The 24,148-nt window shown below is 44.2% G+C and overlaps 1 protein-coding gene across 2 annotated transcripts in view; it reads left to right on the top strand.

Annotated features, from left to right (window-relative positions):
* Window positions 1-24,148, top strand: part of ZC3H14 (zinc finger CCCH-type containing 14) — a 206,103-nt gene that overhangs the window by 23,146 nt on the left and 158,809 nt on the right. For both annotated transcript variants that reach the window (XM_029597753.1, XM_029597754.1), the window contains exons 2-4: window positions 12,277-12,319; window positions 23,091-23,205; window positions 23,405-23,445. In XM_029597753.1, the coding sequence (XP_029453613.1) occupies window positions 12,277-12,319; window positions 23,091-23,205; window positions 23,405-23,445 (199 nt within the window). The remainder of the gene's footprint in view (window positions 1-12,276; window positions 12,320-23,090; window positions 23,206-23,404; window positions 23,446-24,148) is intronic.

A 24,148-nucleotide genomic window follows, 5' to 3' on the forward strand; every position in this document is an offset into this window, starting at 1 on the left:
TGTTGGCAAGTAGGTACGGACAGGATTGTGGCTTCTCTCCTGGGAAACGTTGAAAATCGGGAACTGGGCAGAACAATATCAAGCAACCCCATAGGTGACATTTTGCAGGTGTGTCCAACATCCTGGTGAATCATCTCAGCAGAATTTCAACCTAATGAGTTGTCTCTACAGCAGTCAGTAGCAAACAAATTGACTTCTGGGACAGTTGACCTGTTTCCATCACAGCAAAATACAAAGCTAAATCAAATTTGCTCTATTCTACCAAGCATTCACAAACTAGCATTGGCCACCTTCCTGACTACTGGAGAGTGGCCAATGTAACGCCAATATTTATAAAGGGCTCCAGGGGTGATCCTGGAAACTATAGACCAATGGATTTACCCAAGGCAAGTCTTGCCTCACAAATCTGCTTTATTTTTTTGAAGGGGTTAATAAACATGTGGATAAAGGTGAGCCAGTAGATGAGGTGTATTTGGATTTTCAGAAGGCGTTTGACAAGGTCCCTCATGAGAAGCTTCTAAGTAAACTAAAAAGTCATGGGATAGGAGGCGGTGTTCTTTCGTGGATTACAAACTGGTTGAAAGACAAGAAACAGAGTAGGATTAAATGATCAATTTTCTCAGTGGAAAAGGGTAAACAGTGGAGTGCCTCAGGGATCTGTACTTGGAACAGTGCTTTTCAATATATTTATAAATGATCTGGAAAGGAATACGATGAGTGAGGTAATCAAATTTGCAGATGATACAAAATTATTCAGAGTTTTAAATCACAAGCAGATTGTGATAAATTGCAAGTAGACCTTGCGAGACTGGAAGATTGGGCATCTAAATGGCAGATGAAGTTTAATGTGGACAAGTGCAAGGTGATGCATATAGGGAAAAATAACCCTTGCTGTAGTTGCATGATGTTAGGTTCCATATTAGGAGCTATCACCCAGGAAAAAGATGTAGGTGTCATAGTGGATAATACATTGAAATCGTCAGGTCAGTATGCTGCAGTAGTCAAAAAAGCAAACAATGTTAGGAATTATTAGGAAAGGAATGGTGAATAAAATGGAAAATGTCATAATGTCTCTGTTTCGCTCCATGGTGAGACCACACCTTGAGTGCTGTGTACAATTCTGGTCGTCGCATCTCAAAAAAGATATAGTTGCGATGGAGAGGGTACAGGGGAAGGGTAGCCAAATTGATAAAGGGGTTGGAACAGTTCCCCTATGAAAAAAAGCTAAAGAGGTTAGGGCTGTTCAGCTTGGAGAAGACGGCTGAGGGGGGATATGATAGAAGTCTTTAAGATCATGAGAGGTCTTGAACGAGTAGATGTGAATCGGTTATTTACTCTTTCAGATAACAGAAGGACTAGGGGGCACTCCATGAAGTTAGCAAGTAGCACATTTAAAACTAATTGGAGAAAATTCTTTTTCACTCAGCGCACAATTAAACTCTGGAATTTGTTGCCAGAGGATGTGGTTAGTGCAGTTAGTGTAGCTTGGTTCAAAAAAGGTTTGGATAAGTTCTTGGAGGAGAAGTTCATTAACTGCTATTAATCAAGTTTACTTAGGGAATAGCCACTGCTATTAATTGCATCAGTAGCATGGGATCTTCTTGGTGTTTGGGTAACTGCCAGGTTCTTGAGGCCTGGTTTGGCCTCTGTTGGAAACAGGATGCTGGGCTTGATGGACCCTTGGTCTGACCCAGCATGGCAATTTCTTATGTTCTTATGTTTCCGGTGGAGCAGGCCAGCTTGCATCTGTAATGGCCCAGTAGACTAGGTGATGCAACTAGACAGTGTCTGTCCCATGACAGATGAGATGATGAGTGCTATTTCCAGTGGCTCTGTTTGGATCCCATGTCAACTCAGTAGGACCTCCGCAGTGAAGTTTCCTGCTGTGCATGTATCAAAAAAAGCTTGAACATGGATGTGGGTCCCTTCATAGAACAGGCAAACTGGAACTAGAATTTGGGGGGAAGCTGGATTGACCAAAGTTCTCTCCTACCATCCCTAGGTCCTAGTTTTTCCCGACTTAGCAGGACAGTGTGCTGCGAAGTGCCCCTGGACCACACAATAGAAGCAGAGATTATTGCACCTGCATAGACTTCTCCAACAGGGCAGTTGCCCCCTCAACTCTGGAGGGGCTTGGAGAGGGCGGTGGACTGGAAAATCTGCAGATGGGATGATGAGCTTGGCCCCTCTCTCTAGCCTATTCTCAGAACTGCAGATCCAACCTGATGGCCAGACTGATGAAGCCCTCCAAGATGGATGGAAGGTCCCAATCTGTAAGTTCATCCTTAATGGATTCCGACAGGCCTTAGCGAAAGATTGCGGATAGTCTATTTGCCCTCCATTGGAGCTCCGCAGCCAGTGTCTGAAAGCGGACCGTATAGTCCTCCACCAAGGTGGAGTCTTGATGAATTTGGAAAAGTTCTGTTGCGTCAGATGTGGTGCAACCAGGCTCATCAAATATGAGGCAAAGCTCCTGAAGGAAGTGGTCCAATTTGGATAGGAGAGGTATCATCCCTATCCTAGAAGGGGGAGTCCCAAGCCAATGCCAAACCCTGCAACTGAGACAAGATGTATGTCACCTTGGTTTTGTCTATGGGAAAGAAGACTGCCTGAAGGTCAAAGTGCATGCTGCACTGAATGAGGAAACCCATGCACTTCAAGAGTTTGCCATGAAACTGAGGTGGAGGCGGCAGCTACGGCACAGGCTAGGGGCTGGAGTCGGGACTGGATTTGGCTGGACTACAGGAGGGACAGGAGCCGGAGGTACCACTGGTAATGCCTAGGCGAGCGGCAAGTCTCTCCAAAACCCAAGTGACCAGATCCAGGATACCCTGCTGCTGTATCCGATGAGTCATGCCTGGAATGGCCATGTCTGCCGGGTCCTTTGCCTCAGTAAATTGTAATGCTGGTACAGGAAACAGTGTTGGTGAACCCTTGATGCTGAGGGGTGATTGGTGCAGTCCAGCAGGTGAACTTTTAAGCCCACCCCATCATTTGGCGGATGTGCCCTGTAGCGGGACAGACTGGAACTTTGCCTATACCAGGCACCTTCCCCGCAGGTTGAACCCTTGGGTTCTGGCTGCTGGCAGGTCTTAGGTGTGTCCCTAGGGCAGTGGCGAGAGAAGAGACCAAAAGCTGGGTGGAGGTCAGGGCAGGTAGCAAACAAGGGCAGTCAGCATTCAGAGCTGAGGTCAGAATCCAGGAAGTCAAACTGAGGGACGGTGAGACAAGACAGAACAATATATGACTGGGGAAAGGCACAGACAGGAACAGGACCAGGGAAGGCAAGGCAATGACTCAGGAACAAGGTAGGAGACAAAGGCAGGACAGGAATACCAGAACACAGAACAGATAAGAACCAGGTAACACACACTGACGAGCAAGGCACATCAAGAGACTTGTTGCTGAGGCGAGGAACTACTGTGGAGCCTGGGCTTAAGAAGGGCAGGTGGGTAACATCATCAGGCGGTGCCATTCAGGGTCTTTCCACTGCTGTATACATATGTGCGCACACCTACAGCGAGACCAGGCACAGCAGCATGGCAGCTGGATCTGGTGGCGTTCTACCGCGTGAGAGTGGGTGAGTACCGTGAATCCTAACAATCCCATGTGCCTGAGGGAGAAAAAGTCTTCCATACTCTTGACTGCATGTGTAACTTGGCATATTTCAAGAGGGATACTCGGACTCCTTGTTAAACTAAACAGCTTTTCATCTCGTATGACCCTAACTGCCTTGGAATAGCAGTCGCCAAACTAACAATCCAACTGGATTACTGATTGCTTCCATCACTGGTATGACTTAGCAGGACTTCAACTTACAGAGTCTATCAAAGCTTATCAAGTATGAACTATGGTCTCCTCTGCTGCTTATCTCTGAAAAGTACCCATTGAAGATATCTGCAAAGCTGCAACATGGTCTTCAGACCATGCATTCTTGTACCATTACTGTATTGATAACATTTCAAAGACAGTACATTTGACAAGTAGTTTGTATTGTAAAATCTGTTCTCACTGTAGTCCACTCTCCATGGTGGAGTCAGGTTGCTTACTAAAATAAATCGCTCTGCTACAATCCTCAGCTTGGGACTCCCCACATGTAATCACTAATTTAGTCTGCTTATCAATGGAAAAAGCATGTTTGCTTACTGTAAACAGTGCTTTTTGTAGATAGGATGAGTTAGCCAGGGAATACCCGGCCACCTCCCTGGAGAGTCGACTACACAGCTACATTCAGCTCTGTAACTGACTGAGGCAGCTCACAAGGCAATGATGATGAGGGATCTCCCGCACATGCTCAGTATAGCTCAAAGCTCTACAGCTTGAGGAGACAAGTCCGTTTGGTACCACCGGATGACTTCACCTACATGTAATGGCTAATTCATCCTGCTATTTACAGAAAACACCATTTACAATAAGCAAATGTGCATATCTCAAATCAATCTGTAAATTGCTTTCAGGTCTTGGTTTGCATTATAGAATATATGTAGGTTCCATTCAATTTTTTTCCCTATGTCATCGGATGCTAAAACCACCTTAGGATTGATTACTATTTATTTGAAGTCAATTAAGACCTGGCTAACCAGTAACAAACTGGCCTTAAATCTAGAGAAGGCTGAGATAATTAGAATTAGCAGATGGTCTTCATCTTTCCTTCAAAGTTTTCAATTTGAGAGATGTATAATACCAATCATGTAGCAAGGTGTGGAATCTAGGTGTTATGTTTGACTGTGAGAATTGTTGTGTGTAACTCGTTTTTCAAGCTTTGAATGCTACGTAAACTCAAACTGATCTGAATCAAAATGACTTTTGTATGATTCTCCAGGTTCCGGACTTAACAAACCTGGACAACTGTAATACAATTTATTTAGGTCTCTTTGCATCCAGTCTGTGAGAGCTGTTTTGATTATATCTTGCCAGTATTTTCCTCTCTAGATTGGTTATCAATCATATGGAGAATGTTTAAAATCTTGACATTAATTCATAAAGCTATGAATAGCAAGGCCCCCAGAGTATTCATATTTTATGTGCAGAGAACATGATTTGTGCACACAAACCATGTTTTCTGAGCATTAAACAAGTTTTTATTTATTAAAAAATGCATTATCTAATATTATCTAAAATATATTATCTAATATATTTTTTTAATATATTTTTTTAATATATTTTTAATATATTTTTAATTTTTAATATATATATATATTTTTTATATATTTATTTATTTAAAAATAAATATATATATTTATTTAATATATATATCATAACAATAATATAACTATATATATCATATTCTCTTTCTCTCTCTTTCATCTCTATATTTCTCTTTCTCTCTATTTCTCTTTCTCTCTCTTTCTCTTCTTCTCTTTCTCTCTCTCTCTCTCTCTTTCTCTCTCTTCTCTCTCTCCCTCTCTCCTCTCCTCCTCTCTCCCTCTCTCCTCCTCCTCCCTCCTCTCTACCTCTCTCTCTCTTTCTCTTTCTCTCTCTCTCTTTCTCTCTCTTTCTCTCTCTCTCTTTCTCTCTCTTCTCTCTCTCCCTCTCTCCTCTCTCCTCCTCTCTCCTCCTCCTCCTCCCCCTCCCTCTCCCTCTTTCTTTCCTCCCTCCCTCTTTCTCTTTTCTTTCTTTCCCCCTCCCTCTCTCTCTTTCTTTTTCCTCTCTTTTTTTCCTCTCTGTTTTTCCGTTCTTCCGTCTTTCTTCTGTTGTCCCCCCCCTTGTTATTTGTAAACCGGCATGATGCGACTCCCATCGCGAATGCCGGTATATAAGAAATTTAAATAAATAAAATAAATAATATTCTAAGTGGCTTACAACAGTAACATTCACCAATAAAACATATAAAATCAGTACTTTTCAGACTAGGCTCCCGAACTTGCCAAGGTTGGAAAAAAGAGAAAATCCTGTATTTCTCTACTGAGCTTTAAATGCTTTGTTGAATAGATGCAGTTTGTGCATATAAATCATGTTTTGCTAAGCCTTTTCTTTACACATATTTTGTGGTTTGTGCACCTTTTTAACTTCCGATGCATTGGCATACCTTTTGCTTGCTGCATTGGAAGTTTACAAAAATGAGCTTGTGCGTTAAACTGAGCGCTGAATTTTGCTTATCCTTTTACATCAGCCTCTTCATTTTTTTAAACTGCAAATGCCTACAGTAACTGAACATAATTCACTCTAAAGTGCCAGAAAGTGGAATATAAATATGAATGCAGTGTGCCTGACATTGTGATACTGCATGCAAACAATTGGTTAACTTAGTATGGAAATGCTTTGTGTACTTTGCCAGGTGTATTGGCCTTTCTTTTTAATTACAATGTATCTGATGCTTTGTAATGATGGCTATGGTCAAATGTATATTCTTTATCAATAAAATGTCTTATGTTTAAAAATAAAATTACAAAATATGCCAGGAAAAAAAAAATCTGGCAGCTGAAGCAACATTTCAACATCTGTAGGAGCTTTAGAATTGTGATTTTTAATGTGAACTTACTGATTTGTTGTGTGTGGCAGATTAGGAAAGGCATATACATCTCGTAGACTGTCATAGCATAAACAGCTCTTGACTATCAGTAACCTGCTTGTTGGTTTCTGGAGACTTGTAGAATGTTGGTGCAAACCTGGCTATCAACCTAGTCTTTATTCCTTATCATCTGCTAGACCAGTCATTACCAATGGGATTTCCCTCCTCCACAGGGGACAGACACACATGACACCCCAATTTCATGACCTCACTCAGGAGTATAAAAGAGGTGTGGCCCTGACCAAGAACCAGTAGTTCTGTCTCCAGCAACAGTGGACACCTGAAGAGGATCTAGCTACCAGAGTCGGGGTGTACCCTGGCTTGGTTGAGTCCTTGTTGCTCCTGGGACAACTATCCCTTGGGCTTATTTCTCCCGGTGGGAACAGTCTCCCAGGGTCTGCCCTGTTCAAGCTCCTGGGTCATCCCAGTGGGAGCAGTTTCCAGGCCCTGTCATGGGTCGCTTAACTGCAGAGAGTGGTTTCTGGATTCTCAGAAGGCTTGAACTCTCGTTCTCTCCACCTCTGCTTCCCTTTCTCATGTGTATATATATATATATGCTGGAGAGAAGGCAATAGTGGCACTTACTGCAAGGGAATAGATATAACTCCCTGCTACTATGCTTGTCCTGGTTGTTTCTATAATTAACTGCTACATTTATGTGATACACCTATGAGCTTTCCAGGCGGGCTGGGTAAGGCCTGCAAGGAAACTGCAAGGCTTAAACGTTACTCAACCTGCATGGGTTAATTTCCCTAGCAGAGTAAGCCAGGATAGCAGGCATCTTGAGCTGGTAATTCCTATATTGGTAGTAGCCCTGCTCAAGGTATTATCTATTGCAGTGTGGCTCAGTTGTTGCTCAAGTGCAGTGCCCTTCAGAAAAAATGATAGTCTAAGGGGCTAAAATGTTAAGGAATTCTGAAAGCACTTGCCTACTAAACAGGGTAAATTGGCGCTTAAGGCAATTATTCAGAAATTGCAGCTCTACTGTTAGCACATAGGAAATGGTAAGGCTCGGATAGTGTTGCCAGCAGAGTATGAGTGCTGTAGGGTCCTCTTAAAGAGCTTGGGGAGCAAGCAGATTGCAGCCCCATACTTCCCTGTAAGCAGTAATGCCCAGCCGACTCCACATCACTGTTAATGTATGATTATGAAGCAGGAAGGTTCAGCCCTGCGTGTTCCCCTTGAATGTTAATGCTCTAGTGATAGAGCAAACAGGTTCAGACAGGCCTGCTTCCCTTAAATGATAATACCCTGGCTATGGGAGGAGGAATAGCCTAGTGGTTAGAGCAGTGTCGCTCCTTGTGACCTTGGGCAAGTCACTTTACCCTCCATTGCCTCAGGTACAAAACTTAGATTGTAAGCCCTCTGGGGATAGGGAAATACCTACAGTACCTGAATGTAAACCGGTGTGATATCTCAATTGAGATCAAATGTCGGTATATAAAAATAATAAATAAATAAAAATAAAATATGGAGTAAGCAGGTGATAGCCCTGCAAGCCATGGTGCTCCTAGGTCTAACACCACTATGGGTTGTTTCCCAGCAGAAGCATCCTCCCAGGACCCACTCTGGTTGAATCCCTGGAAGGTAATCTCAGTACCCTATGGGATCCGTGAAACCTTCAGAAGGCAACCCAACGTAACTTGTCAGGGGAGGTGAGGTTCTGGAGGCCTGATGGCTCACTGAGCTGCCTTGGTATTTATAAGCCAGATGCCTAAGTATGAGTGCGGCATAGTGCCCTGTGTATGCCAGGCTGCTGGCAAAACTTACCACAACCTTGATGAAGGTTTTGGGGGCTGTTGCTAGATCAAAAACCACTTTTAGAACTGGGCAAGATCGTCCCATACACATAGCCTTACTGGGCTCTGGTGTTACAGTCCGAGTAGTATCACTCTGATGATACTACTTAATGGTAGTGAGGTTCCAGTAAGTCTAAAGAGCCCGGGAACTCTCCTGGCATCACCAACAATATCCCTGACCACTGCCTTCATCCAAAAGTGGGGCATTTGTAGGTAACTGATGATTTTTATTTTTTTTAAACCATACCCAGTATTGAAAGGGTGCCAAGACTGTTCTCTTCTTGGACCTATGAGGTCTGAGTCGTAAAGGATTTTCTCCCCAAGAGGTACCTATTCCCTGCCTAGAGTGCTAGAATTGCTATCTGGGTTGAACCTGGGCTGACTGGGACCCTCCCCACTAAGTGGTTCGGGCCTCCTTTCCTCCACAAATGGAGGCTCGGAGAACTCCTGCCTAAAAGGACCTATTTCAGGGCTGCCTTTAAAGCTTGTAAGGATTGAGTTCAAGTGCCAGCTCGTTCCACCAGATAGAACTTAACAAGCATTAGGCACGGTCCAGCCTTCAGCCTGCATCCCATGAGATGTAAGGCACTGCTCTCCCTCAGATATCCTTGACCTTCAGTGCTAATCCCCGCTTCTGCCACGATGCTGGTCCTGCGCATGCCTGCTGGGGAGATTGTGAGAAAGCTATTCCTTTCTACTTGTGGCAGAGGATAGTTTTGCCTAATACTCTTCCCTCTTTTTTTTTTTTTTTTTTTGGTATCCATAGCCATGAGTACACTGCTCCTTCCTTAGCGACTTCTCAGTATCCTGGAGAGAAGGATTCCCTTCTGCTGAAAAAATGTTTTATTTTGTGTGAGAGATCGCTCAGGCAACCACTATCCTGGAAATGAGGGCAGCCAGTTCCCTTTTTCTGGGTTAGGCATATTATAGTGGAGTCATTGACGACTATTGCCAGCTCCCACTCTTCACCCAGGGTGGCCTGGAGACCTGGGGCTTCAGAGTCCCCTTAAAGGGGATTCAGGATTTTCCCTTGGCCTCTTGGTGGCTGCCTTTAGAGGGCAAATTTTAATCTTTAGGAACCTAGAAGCTTTGTGCCTTAAACCTCAAGCCAGGGAACCTTATAGCCCTGAAAAGGGGGAAGGGGGGGGGGGGCTTTCCACATATATATTATCTTGGGATTAAACCCAAAATTTCCCCCCAAGGGAGAGGGAGATTCTCCTCCCTTGATGTCCTGTGCTGTTCTGTTCCTGCTGCGTCTGTACTGGATCAGACAAACAGCTCAGCTCTCGATTGCTATTATCTAGCTTGAGGGATCGAATTATGGTTTTTCCTTTTAGAGATACTTTGCTAGGCTGTCCTTGAGGCAGGAGGCATCTTGCAAGGATGGGCACCTGCTTGACTTCACAACCAGAGCCTTCTCAGCTCACATCAGTAGTCCAAGAACATTTAACCCCATGTGCCTCTAACACTGCAGGGCTGCAAATTGTACCTGCTTGCTTTAAGGGCTGAGATTGCTAGCCACCACTAAGGGAGTGGCCGGCAGCCCGGCTGCAGCATTCTCTAAGCACATCTGCTCTTAGCCTTGCCTTGCAGCTGTGGGATAAATAAGTCTTAACTGAGGTAGGCAGGCTACCTTCTGATTTTTTTTTCCCACTCCACGTCAGGATAGTGCTAAACACTTTTAAGATGTGTAACTGTGCCTGCTGTCATCTCACAAATTTGTGTGGAGCTATTTATGTTTCAGTGAGCTCACCTTGCCTTAATTAACTAACCCTCAGCTGCTAATGAAAGCCAATGTGTAACCAGAAGTAACCCATTTGGGCCATTCTTTAGGGCAACATTTCTTTCTCTCCTGTGGTGGGGAAACTCTGTAGCCCCGTAAGACACAGACTGAGAGAATCCCAAGCTCTGAGATAACTGTGCTCTGAGAATTAGCAATTAACTAGTGTACTGCAAAAAATGTTTGGTGCCTGTTCTTTCAGTAAATATGTGGTGCCTTATTCTTACTGCTGGGCTAGCTCTTGAACTGTAGGAACTACAGTTCTACGTTTGCAAAGTCTGAACTTTGTGAATCTCATAGTAGTAGCAGGGCACTTTGTGCACATAAAGCAAGGTTTACACCTATGACTATAGTGACCCAGAGACAACCAGAAACCAGCACCACCAAGGGAGTTGGGCTTCCCTTGTTCCACAGTAAATAAGCACTTTCAGCCATAGCTCGCTCTCGGCTGTGAGAGGTCACAGCAGACATAATACAATATCAGATAGCTCAGACTTGAACTCTCTTCTCCCCAAAGAAAATACAGAATAACTCAATATTACTTACCACTTCCTGACAGACCTCGCCTGCTGATAAATGGACACGGCTTCTACCTACTTCCTCTGTTTCTTTGCCAGTTTAGGGACAGGTAGAGGAGAGGGGGCAAAAAGAGAGAGCGACAGCATAACTGCAACCTCTTCTTTTTTTTCCCCCTCATGCACAGGGCTTCCATGTTCCTGAGCATCCAGAGGTTCCACAGACCATCAGTCAGATGCTAAAGACCCTGGGCCAGGGTCATGTGGCCCCTTGGACCATTTAAATAGACATCCATGAAGGGCCATTTCGGGAACGGTCTTACTCAAAGGAATTTGTTTGACAAAGACACAGCCCAGAGTGGCAGGCTTGGAACTGCAAAGATCTTTAGGAATTTCTCAAGGTTTGGTTCCTTCTTTCTACCTAGTATCAGCTTCCATGGGAAGCTAAGGCCTATCCAGACCGCAGCAGCGGTGGCTGTCCTGTGATTATTAAATAAACTTCATATTCTCTTGACATACCTAACATTCTAGAGGAACTCATGAGCTGTTCTTGATACTTGGTGCCCAAAATAGAGTAGGCAGCCTCTAAGGCCTCCATGCCAGATGAATCTGTCTATTATTAGGATATCTAGGTCTATCTATTATTAGGATAGCAGATCTCAGTAAGGCTCCTGGCTCACTCTACAAGGGTGCAAACCTCATCCTGGGCAAAGGTACCTCAGCCTTGCCTGAAGAAACTGATAGGGCAGCGGCGTGTTCATCCTTACACCTTCTTGAACAACATACATTGGTTACACAGCCCGAGTCAGGTGCTGTCTTCGAGGCAAGGATTGGTAAGACAGCCCTGTCTAAGGGAAAGCATTTGTATATCCCATTTGTAATGACTGGTTTAGCAGAACGATAAGAATGATATACTTAACTGATAACTTTCCCTGTACGTATCCGGATCAGTCCAGACAGCTGGGTTTTGCCTTCCCTCCAGCAGATGGAGACAGAGACGTTTTTGACTGACACTGCCCTTAAGTTGAGGTGTCACCTGCAGTCTCTCAGTATTTCTCTTATCTCCAGCAGATGGTGGAGGTACAAAATTCCTTGAATACTGTTAGACCAATCAGCATCCTGCCCAGAAAGACAAGGGCAAGAAGGGTCAGGGGGACTAAAGGCATCAAGCGAGGCTTGACTGATAAGCATCCTGCTTCTGCTGCCTATATCCTTCTCTCACCTTACATTTGTGCCTCACTCAGAACAGCTCCCTGTACCCCATAGTATATGTTCAAGAATAAGGTATAAAGAGGATTTCTAGAACTTTGGCAGTAGGCTACTGGTTCTTGGTCAGGGCCACATCTTCTCTATACCCCTGAGTGATGTCATGAAAAAGGTGTGTCCTCTGTCGCCATCAGCTGTGGAGGAGGGAAATCCCATTTATAATGACTGGCCTAACAGTATTCAAGGAAAGTAAATTATCAGGTAAGTATAATTTTGCCTTCCTCATCATCCTTGGGCCCATGCAACAAGTTATTACTGATGGGCTGCTGGTATGTGAGCCCCGTGAGCTACTTAGTTTTGCTTTGAGGTTTTCATGCTTGGAGAATGTGTCTGCTATTGCCAAGCATGGGAAGGATACACAGCTCCTGCCTGAGCTTTATCTATCTTCCTTTCTCTCCCTTTCAGGGTGCAATCAAGGGAAAATTGCAGGAACTGGGGGCTTATGTGGGTAAGTCTGTTGCCACAAGTGCACTTGCAGAGAGTTCCGGATATATAAGAGATGTTTGTGTAATGAATCTGAATAATCCCATGTAGAGAGTGTGCATTTTCTAAGTTAGTAATGTATAACTATGCTGCACAATCTTTACACAGCTATAAATGACAAGGCATCTGGTTTCTGGGTTATTATTGCTGTACAATGTTGTACTGTAGTGTATAGAACTATGGTGCCATGTAATTTTGACAAGTACATGTAAAAGTTCGGTGCTAATTTTCCTTCCTTGTCTAAGCGGGAGGTGTGCTTTATATGTACCGCCTCTTGAAAGCCTGTTGGATTGACCATATTCTCTATACTCCATCTCCCTCTAGGTAGCATATTAGTATCTTCCTCCCTTTCTCATTCCAAACTACTGAAACTCATTGTAATGCCAAATATCCAAAGCAAAAACCAGTGCTGAAAGTAGGTGTAAGGTTGAGGAAGGTTGGGCAGAAAGAGTGGGCCAGTTGGTCCAAATATGTGGCCATGTGGCTCTTTACATTTTAATACTGTCTTAATAAAGTACTTTCATCCATGTTTGAACCCAAAGTGCTTTACAATTGAAAAGCCTGACTATTTCTCATGCCCGATTTGCTTGAATGCGGTACACTTTTACCATTATTATTGCATGTTAACAGAATGAGATGCTGGGAAATTACAAGGGCCAGATGCCCAAAGCATTTTGGGGAAAACCCTTCAGCACATCTGGTGAGTAGAATTAGAACCCAGGGGTTCCCTGTAGTACCCAGATCAGTCCAGACTCCTGGATTCTGCCTCCCTGCCAGCAGATGGAGACAGAGAAAGTTTTACTGACACGATACATAACCCAGTGTGCCACCTGCGGTCCCTCAGTATTTCTCTGTCTCCAGCAGATGGTAGATGGTTCTAAACCTGCAGTTTGCGAGACAAAATTGAAAATTAAAAAAAAAAAAAAATTACGGAAGGACATGGTCTTTATCCTCTCAGGGGGTTGCGAGGTCCTGGTGGGGCTATTTCCCCCCCCCCCCCCCCGGTTTCAGGTGGAGGACAAGGGGTTGGTGACCTTTCTGCTAACTTATCTGGGAATGCCATGGGGTGGACATCTGGCTGTGTAGATCCCTGTCCTCTCACGAGGTAGCAGTAAGGCCAGCTGTCAGCTCTGAAGTGCTTCCTTAGTAGCAGGAAAGTATTATTGCCTTTGTCAAGTGCTGGCTCTCTAAATTTCTTTAAGTTTAAAAAAAAAACAAAGTGAGCTTGTAGAAGAGTGGGCGTGTTGCAGAGGCGGCCAATTGCTTTTTCACTTGTGTGTGCAGGTCAGGAGCTTTTCTCTGTCTCCATCTGCTGTACGTACCCGGATCAGTCCAGACTGCTGGGTTTTGCCTCCCTTCCAGCAGATGGAGACAGAGAAAAGCTTTGAGAGTACCCTCTCTTAACCGGTGTGCTACCTGCAGCTCCTTAGTATTTCTCTGTCTCCAGCAGATGGAGGTGGTGCAAAACGTGCGGTCCTGAACCACTTTTGGGTTCTCAAAAAAAAAAAAAAAGAAAAAATATAGAAAAGGAGAATCTCTCATAAAGAGCAGCGGCTGTCAAGCAGGACAGGAACATCTTTCCGTCCTCCCAGGGGATTGGCAGGTCCCAGGGGGACCATCCCCCCTGGTCATAGGCTCTTCGGGAGCTTGGGTTGGTGACCTTGCTTGCTCCAGATCTCTAGTGTCGAGGGTGATAGCTGGTGGTCCGGTGAGAAGGTAACTTTAGGCAGCAGAGAAGAACACGACTGCTTGCTGTTGCGCCCGCCATTTTGACGATGGTGAATTAGGCGGGAGACAAAGTGCACAACCCAACTTCGGCGCAAATAAAAACATAAAAAAATTGTAGTATTTCCACAAACTTGAAAATTAAGTGTTTTCTTTAGATTCGGCTGATAAGGGGGCGAGCACTGCGGGAAGTTTAGGAGGCCGGGTGCCGGGAGAAAGTGCTTCACCCACCCCCCCATTCTCCGGATAAGTAACCCCCATTCTCCGGATAAGCAAAACGGGCTGTCCGATGTAATCCACTGCCTCAGTGAGTCCCCCTAACCTCAGAGACTATTGTGTGGGCAGCGTAGCTGACCGTAGTCGGAGGAGGGATGCCGTGGCTGGAGTGCTGAAACCTCGTGGCCCGACAGACAGGATAGGGGAGCTGCGGATGCTAATAAATATTGCCCTGTTTTCTTCTCACAGTGTCAGCCAACAGTCCCTTTGTTACTATTTCAGTGGCAACCATAACCTATAGGGTAAAACATTTATAGAAAAAGAACAGATCCAAGTGCCGGGCTTCAATACATGGCAGATTGCCTTGTCTCAGAGGACAGAAGTGCCTACAGCCGGGACTTATCTAGTGCTGCTTATAAGTTCTTTACAACAATAACCAAGGAGGCGAGTGTCGGTGCGGAGCGAAAGGATTGCCTTAATAGTGAGCTTCTGATCATCATGAGCTATTAAACGCAGTCAACACGAGGGGGGTACAGATGAGCATTGTGGCGGGATGACCAACTGAACTGCCTATTCTACTGCTTTGCTGACCCCCCCTTCCCCCCCTCTTTTTGGGTTCACGAAATTATCTTCCGGATTAGTTGCAGACCCACCAATCTTTAACGGACAACGCCAATAACACTTTGAGTCCACGATGGCCACTCGCCGAAAAGCAGCAGATTTAAAGCAATTTGCATTTAGCAAACTAACGGAAGAGAGCATATCTGAGGTGCCAGTGACTCAGACTACCTCCCAGGGAGTAAAGCCTGCTGCAGATGATGTGGGAGAAGCGAGGGCAGAGAGTCTGGATATTTCGATGGGCACTACTGGCCCAGACTTCCCCACGCGGGATGAACTGCGGGGATGGTTTGTGGAACTCCGGTTGGACCTACGAGCTCATAAATTGGAGATCCTAGCATGCACTGAGAATGTGAAAGAGGATCTCGCTTCCTTAGGGACCCGCGTGGATGAGCTGGACGGGAGAGTGGATGGACAAAGCGCCCAGATTGATGCCCTTTCTGCACAAGCAAAGCAGTTCACGACTGAATTGGAAATTCTGGAGGACAAAGTGGAAGATCTTGAAAATAGGTCATGTAGGTCTAACATTCGCATTAGGGGAGTCCCCGAAGAGGAGCAATACGCTGATAGCATGCAGATGGCAATGATGATTTGCAAAGACTTATGGGACAGTTTCAGGACCCCCATCAGGGGAGCAGGACCACCACTTCCAGGTAGATCTGGAGAGAGCGCACCGAGCCCTAGGGCCCAAGCGAAACAACCAACCTAGGGATATCATTATCAAATTTCTTCACTATAAACAAAAGGAAGATATCAGTAAGCTGGCTCGGGCCCATCCTCAATGGAAATGGAGAGATCATGACATTGCTATCTATAATGATCTAGCACCCTCTATGTTGCAGAAGAGGTTCCTGCTGCGAGAGGCGACAACCGTCTTACGTCATGAAGACATTCGCTACAGATGGGCCTTCCCATTTGCCCTGATTTTCCAACATCAGGGCATCTCTTACAGATGCAAGTCCCTTGCGGAGGCAGCGGACTGCCTCATGCAAGCAGGAATTAATTTCGACTTCACCCCAGCAACCAGGCTGGTGCCACATGTAGCGACAGATGCAGACCTTCGATGGAGGCGCCGGGGACTGGGTAGAGGACGGCTACGCAGGCAATCAGCTGGCACTGGGAGTTCTAGCACAGATAAGGGCTGAAAAGGAAAGACTTCACCATGCTTCTAACTCAGGCTTAAGAGCCAGTTTAGAGGAGGCCTAGATTCTACTTTCTTTTCAGAACTCAAAGTGTTATTTGCAAATTGTTTGTTTTAAAAAGGTTTGTTGTATCTTGTCTGAAAGTATTAATGTGCCAGGCAGGCATATAGATAAAGTTGAGCCACATTCATAGCTACATGAGCTTGACAAGTGGGCATGGGGGAAGAGGGGGGGACAATAGCTGATCTGGTAGTGGTGACCATTATGTACCCCCCAGGGGTGGATTCGCAGATGATGGAGAGCGAATCCTTATTAGGTATGGCGTTGGAGGCGGTAGAGCTGGAGCTTTTAGCTACTATATATCACGCAGGATGTTTACGGTCACTAAGTGTTAATTCTGTCACAGCTAAGATACATTCTCACTCACAGTTTTTAATGGGGGTTAGGGGAACCCCTGAAGGATCCATCCCCTACTCTCAATGTGATGTTACCTTTGATCCTTGATAATGGTTAAGATAATCTCTCTTAATGTCAAAGGTCTCAACACCCACAGAAAGTGCTTTCTTCTCCAAAAAGAGATGCTACACCAAAAGGCAGACATAGTGTTCATTCAGGAAACCCACATGAAACGCAAACATGAGCGCCTATTTTTGAGTAGGGAATATCCACATGTTTTCTTAGCTGCTAGAGGGACAGAGGCTAAATATTCGGGTACAGGGATCCTGATATCAAAGTATCTGGTATTTGAATATTTATCTCATGCTGCGGACCCAAACAGGAGGTTTATCATTTTAAATGTCCAAATTGGCAATAAGAAATATACTCTGGTGTCTATTTATACCCCAAACAAGGACCAGGGACCCTTCTGGAAGGAACTGCATGAGGCATTATCGTTACATGTGGAAGGGCCACTTATAGTAGGAGGGGACTTTAATGCTGCCCTTAAGCCGGCAGTAGATACATTTAAGTGCACTCTTCAGTGCCTGGAACCATTAGGAAATTAGTCCGACATTTTATGACTGATTGGAATGTTGTTGATATATGGAGAAGCCGGTATCCTAAGTCCCGATCCTACACTTTTTTATAGCACCTCATGATAGCTACTCCCGCATTGACTACTTTTTGGTGGACAAACTTTTGGGAAATCAGGTTAGGGGAGCAGATATAGACGCTATCACTTGGTCTGATCATGCCCAGTTAGTTTGGACGTTGACCTGGGTGATCGGGACGAAGGTAGTCTGTTCTGGAAGCTGAATGAATCCCTCTTACAAGACGAGGCCTTTGTGCAGATTTTGGGTACTAAGCTGCAGGAATATTTTCGCCTAAATGCGGATGGGATGATACGCCCTAGCACTCTTTGGGAATGTTCCAAGGCTATAGCAAGGGGTGCAATAATTTCTCAGGCTGCAGCTTGTAAGCGACAAGAACAAGGGGCCTGTCTTGCCTTAATGGGCAAAATTGCAGCATTATCACAGACACATATGAGAACCCAATCTAAGTATTGTTACCAGAAACTATTCGCTCTTAAAGAGAATTAGCTCAACTTGATAATCAGCATATACTTTATGCTTTGGAATCCCTAAAGCAAAAATATTATGAAGGGGGGAATAAGGCACGGCGGTTCTTGGCTCGTCAGCTTCGGATCAGGGTTTCCCAAAATACTATCCCGAAAATTAAAAACTCGTCGGGTGATATCCTTACAGCTTCAACGGGCATACGTAGCACCTTTACGGAATTTTTTCAGAATTTGTACACGCCTGAGGGATCCATTCAGCAAGCAGACATAAATGCTTACCTGCACGACTTAGATTTGCCTAATCTGTCACCTGAGGAACAGCAGAGTCTGGATGCTACGATCCTTCCCAGCGAAATTGAGACGGTGGTTAAGTCTTTGAAATCTGGTAAGTCTCCTGGCCTGGATGGACTCTCTGGGGTCTATTATAAAAAATATTATAAAAAATATTTCAATCACCTTAGAGAGGGCAATGGCATTGGGCCCCACAATAATGTAGCCGGCAATACTGTTATTGCTAAGGCTGGATGAGGTCCAGCACAATGTGGCTCTTATAGACCCATTTTGCTTATCAACGTGGATCTCAAAATCCTGGCCAGGATCCTTGCCCAGCATTTTAACCGCTTTCTCTCACGGCTTGTCCATTCTGACCAAGTAGGGTTTATCCCGCAACGAATGGCGGCAGATAATATCCGAAAGGTCATTGATATTATTTGGTGGGTTCATAGAACTCAGACCCCAGCGGTCCTACTATCCCTGGATGCTGAGAAGGCTTTCGACTTAGTTCATTGGCCTTTTCTATTTTCTACCTTAAAGCATATGGCATTTGGCCCCCTTTTTTTGCAATGGGTATGACAACTGTACGACAATCCTTCGGCCCGAGTTGAAGTGAATAGTGGTTATGGCCCAGTTTTTCCCATAGGTAGGGGCACTAGGCAAGGGTGCCCACTTTCGCCTTTGCTATTTGCCCTATATCTTGAACCCCTGGTGACTAGAATTCGCAGAGCCAATGATATACATGGGGTCCAATTAGGCTCTGAAGAGTACAAAACATCACTATTTGCTGACGATTTTCTTTTAACTTTAACGGACCCAGTAGCGTCGTTGGAAAGGGTTACACGCGAAATACACAACTTTGGCACTGTAGCCGGTTTCAAGGTGAACCTCACTAAGTCGGAATTGCATAATATGAACTTGGGACACACTGAGGTACAAAACATTCGCAGCAGGTTCCCGTATAAGTGGGTGAAGTCACATATAAAGTACTTGGGGGGTATTCTTATCAGCTAACTTAACCGAACTCTATAATCTAAATTATCTTCTATTGCTTAACAGTTTAACCCTGGATATGAGTCGGTGAATAGGGGCATGTTCTCATGGTTGGGAAGGATAGCAATCATCAAAATGACGGTCTTGCCTAAATTTCTTTACTTATTTTCTTCCCTGCCGATAGAAATCCTTTCTCAGGCGCTTTGCAGTTGGCAAAAAAGGATTTTTGATTTCTTCTGGCGCAGGCGGCCCCCCCGCTTGGCACGCCAGGTGCTATATCTTCCAAAGTCTCGGGTGGCGGGGGGGGAGGGGCTGGGAGTACCCAACCTCCTATGGTATTACAGGGCAGCACAATTGTGGGCTATACTTGACATCCATCGCACAAAGGACACCAAACAAAGGGTAACTATTGAACAAGAAATTTTAGGGCCAATGGATTTACAGGCCATTTTTTGGCAACCCCAAAATACATGGAGGCCTGTTAAAGACATAGTATGGTCCTTACAAGTTACTTTACAAATTTGGAAGCAGTGCAGTTGGCAGTTAGTTGTGGCATACAAGTATTTTTATCAATCTTCCCTCCTTCATAACAGCCATTTGCCGACAGGTTACCAGACCTCCCAACTGAATTTTTGGAGAGATAAGGGGGTTTCCACCATAGGGCATATGATTCACAGGGGTCGATTCTTTCATTGACGGGGTTAACGGATACCTTTCCCTTTAGTTCCAAAGATTTTCTGGCGCATGCTCAAGTGGTACATTTTATCCAAACTATGCAACGCACCAAATTGCTGCGACCAGGACGTTCGCTGTTTGAGTCCCTAGTTCGGTACAGTGATAGAGTGAAAGGTCCATTTCTAAGATATACCAAGTTTCTTTCCCGGATCAATTGGAGGCTAGCAATCATGTGAGATTAAAAGTGTTCAACAGGCTTGGACATTGTTTAAAAATACAATCCTAGAGGCGCAGTCCATATGTATTCCACGCATTAAGAAAGGTGGAAGGAAGGCAAAACGATTACCGTCATGGTTAAAAGGTGAGGTGAAAGAGGCTATTTTAGCCAAAAAATCATCCTTCAAAAATTGGAAGAAAGATCCATCTGAAGAAAATAGGATAAAACATAAGCATTGTCAAGTTAAGTGTAAAACATTGATAAAACAAGCGAAGAGAGAATTTGAAATGAAGTTGGCCATAGAGGCAAAAACTCATAATAAAAACTTTTTTAAATATATCCAAAGCAAGAAACCTGTGAGGGAGTCGGTTGGACCATTAGATGACCGAGGGGTTAAAGGGGCTCTTAGGGAAGATAAGGCCATTGCAGAAAGACTAAATGAATTCTTTGCTTCCGTGTTTACTAGTGAGGATGTTGGGGAGATACCAGTTCCGGAGTTTGTTTTCAGGGGTGATGAGTCAGACGAACTGAACGAAATCACTGTCAACCTGGAAGATGTAGTAGGCCAGATTGACAAACTAAAGAGTAGCAAGTCACCTGGACCGGATGGTATGCATCCCAGGGTACTAAAGGAACTCAAAAATGAAATTTCTGACCTATTAGTTAAAATTTGTAACCTATCATTAAAATCATCCATTGTACCTGAAGACTGGAGGGTGGCCAATGTAACCCCAATATTTAAAAAAGGCTCCAGGGGTGATCCGGGTAACTATAGACCAGTGAGCCTAACTTCAGTGCCGGGAAAAATAGTGGAAACTATCCTCAAGATCAAAATTGTAGAGCATATAGAAAGACATGATTTAATGGGACACAGTCAACATGGATTTACCCAAGGGAAGTCTTGCCTAACAAACCTGCTTCATTTTTTTGAAGGGGTTAATAAACATGTGGATAAAGGTGAACCGGTAGATGTAGTGTATTTGGATTTTCAGAAGGCGTTTGACAAAGTCCCTCATGAGAGGCTTCTACGAAAACTAAAAAGTCATGGGATAGGAGGCGATGTCCTTTCGTGGATTACAAACTGGTTAAAAGACAGGAAACAGAGAGTAGGACTAAATGGTCAATTTTCTCAGTGGAAAAGGGTAAACAGTGGAGTGCCTCAGGGATCTGTACTTGGACCGGTGCTTTTCAATATATATATCAATGATCTGGAAAGGAATACGATGAGTGACGTTATCAAATTTGCAGATGATACAAAATTATTCAGAGTAGTTAAATCACAAGCAGACTGTGATACATTACAGGAGGACCTTGCAAGACTGGAAGATTGGGCATCCAAATGGCAGATGAAATTTAATGTGGACAAGTGCAAGGTGTTGCATATAGGGAAAAATAACCCTAGCTGTAGTTACACGATGTTAGGTTCCATATTAGGAGCTACCACCCAAGAAAGAGATCTAGGCGTCATAGTAGATAATACATTGAAATCGTCAGCTCAGTGTGCTGCAGCAGTCAAAAAAGCAAATAAAATGTTAGGAATTATTAGGAAGGGAATGGTTAATAAAACGGAAAATGTCATAATGCCTCTATATCGCTCCATGGTGAGACCACACCTTGAATACTGTGTACAATTCTGGTCGCCGTATCTCAAAAAAGATATAGTTGCAATGGAGAAGGTACAGAGAAGGGCAACCAAAATGATAAAGGGGATGGAACAGCTCCCCTATGAGGAAAGGCTGAAGAGGTTAGGGCTGTTCAGCTTGGAGAAGAGACGGCTGAGGGGGGATATCATAGAGGTCTTTAAGATCATGAGAGGTCTTGAACGAGTAGATGTGACTCGGTTATTTACACTTTCGAATAATAGAAGGACTAGGGGGCATTCCATGAAGTTAGCAAGTAGCACATTTAAGACTAATCGGAGAAAATTCTTTTCACTCAACGCACAATAAATCTCTGGAATTTGTTGCCAGAGGATGTGGTTAGTGCAGTTAGTGTAGCTGGGTTCAAAAAAGGTTTGGATAAGTTCTTGGAAGAGAAGTCCATTAACTGCTATTAATCAAGTTTACTTAGGGAATAGTCACTGCTATTAATTGCATCAGTAGCATGGGATCTTCTAGGTGTTTGGGTAATTGCCAGGTTCTTGTGGCCTGGTTTGGCCTCTGTTGGAAACAGGATGCTGGGCTTGATGGACCCTTGGTCTGACCCAGCATGGCAATTTCTTATGTTCTTATGTTCTTATGAGATTGTGGGATGTGGACCTAAGGGAGCAGTTGAGTTCCCAGACTTGGGAGGTCATAATGCATTTTGCCAGGAGATGCTCAATTTCAGCCAGACTACATGAAAATTGCTATAAAATGATTTATAGATGGTATCTTACTCCAGATAAAATCCATAGAATATATCCGGCGGTCCCGGACTTCTGCTGGTGAAGCTGTGGCAGTAGGGGAACTTATTTTCACATTTGGTGGACTTGTCCGAAAATACAGGCCTTTTGGGAGGTCATGTTCACTTGGTTAAGTAACCTATTACAGGTCCCTCTATCTGCCTCGGCTATTATCGCACTGCTGCATGTCTATCCCGATGACCTGCATAAGACCCAACAGAGATTCTGTTCACATACTTTCATAGCGGCCCGTAATCTGATAGCAGCACAGTGGAAGTCGGATCAGGTGCCCCAGTTATCAGAGGTTATTGATAAGCTTCATACATATTACCGGCTGGCCTCGTTAACGGCCACCAAATATGGGAGAAGGTATTCTTTCCTTAAAACTTGGCAACCATTTCTTGACTATATAGTTCAAATGTAACGTGAGATGGTGGGTATTTATCAGAAATAATCAGAAGGGATGCTTGCTTCCTTGGTGGGAATGTATTATTTTTTATGTCTCATTCTCAATTGTTCTGTATGATGCGATAGAGGTGGCGTGTTTATACTACGTATTACGCATTCTGTCATTTTGATATGCTTTTGAGGAGCCACTCTTTATTTCTACTGACTTTGGATTCTGAAGCTGACTGGCTACAGCTCCGTTACGCCTGCGGAGACAGGGGAGGGTGGGGGGTATGGGGAAGTTTCTCTGTATTTGGTATTCATAATGCCTTTTTCAGCAATGTTATGTTGAAAGTTAATAAAATTATCAATTAAAAAAAAAAAAAAAAAGCATATTGACAAATTGCAAACAAAACAAGAAAGGTAATTGGACCATTGAGCCTTCCGCTAGGTTGAGGGTTGTCAGTGAGGAGTGGCTGAAGCACCTCAGGAAAAAGCATTGAGAGAATGATTACTTAAGTTCTTCCAGTTTGCAAAGAATAAGTACCAGGATATTTACCCCTTTTTCCTTTGTCCTTCTCTCCTGGTCAGATGAAGAGCTTCCTGATTACATCATGGTCATGGTGGCCAATAAGAAGAGTCAGGAGCAGATGACAGAGGACCTCTCCCTCTTCCTGGGAAACAACACTAACAGATTTACTGTTTGGTATGCTTGTAAAATGTTTGAACAGTACTATTGCTGTTCTCCAAATTGAAATAAAAGTGCCCTATCACTGAGTGAGAAACATACTGCCATATAACTCCGCTTCCGTTTTCTGAAGTAAAACAGTATTTTCACAGCTGAATTTTATATGGGCTGTGCATCACAGAATGATAATTTTAATCTTGCTTTTTTTTGTTTCTAGGCTTCATGGTGTACTTGAGAAGCTACGATGTATCACTTCTGGTAAGCTACTATTACCATTTGCAGATGTACTGGTTTACATCTTGTCCAGATAATTCTAGGAAAAAAAAAGCACTGTTGGGGCATTCTTTGGCTACCGCTCTTTTGTGAGTCTCTGTGATCGTTGTATAGCAGCAGGGTTTGCTGGCACTGCCACACATTTTAGGTTTCCATTCTTCACCCTCTTTTTAGGTGCTGTGAGCTAGCACAGAGGCTGAACAGGAAGTGTTACACCCAAGCAGATGATGAGTTTGGGAGTAGCCGTTCTGTGCAGTGACTTGACTGCCAGCTCCCACCTGTTCCCTGAGATCAGGGGTAACTGCCAAAGCCTAGAGGTCCATATTCAATAGGCTGGTTAGTGGACAAACGTCCCGCTGAATACACCTGTCTTAAGTTATCCAGCTACATATAACTGGATAACTATAAAAACCTAACAGACTATGCTTGAATATAGCCAGCTAGGTGTTTTAGTTATCTGGTCTTGTGTGGCCGGATAATTTGCTACTTTACTGGATATCTTTAAAAGATATTTGACTAAGTACTGCTGCCATCACTGAGCTTGATAAAGTATCTGTGGGCAATCTCCTCCCTCCCCCTCAAAGTGTAATACTAAAACCATGTTCCCTGTACATACCAGGATCAGTCCAGACGGTGGGTTATGTCCCCCGTCCAGCAGATGGAGTCAGTCAAGGCTTCGGAGGGTGCT

This window comes from Rhinatrema bivittatum, chromosome 4, assembly GCF_901001135.1.
Source record: "Rhinatrema bivittatum chromosome 4, aRhiBiv1.1, whole genome shotgun sequence".
NCBI lineage: Eukaryota > Metazoa > Chordata > Amphibia > Gymnophiona > Rhinatrematidae > Rhinatrema > Rhinatrema bivittatum.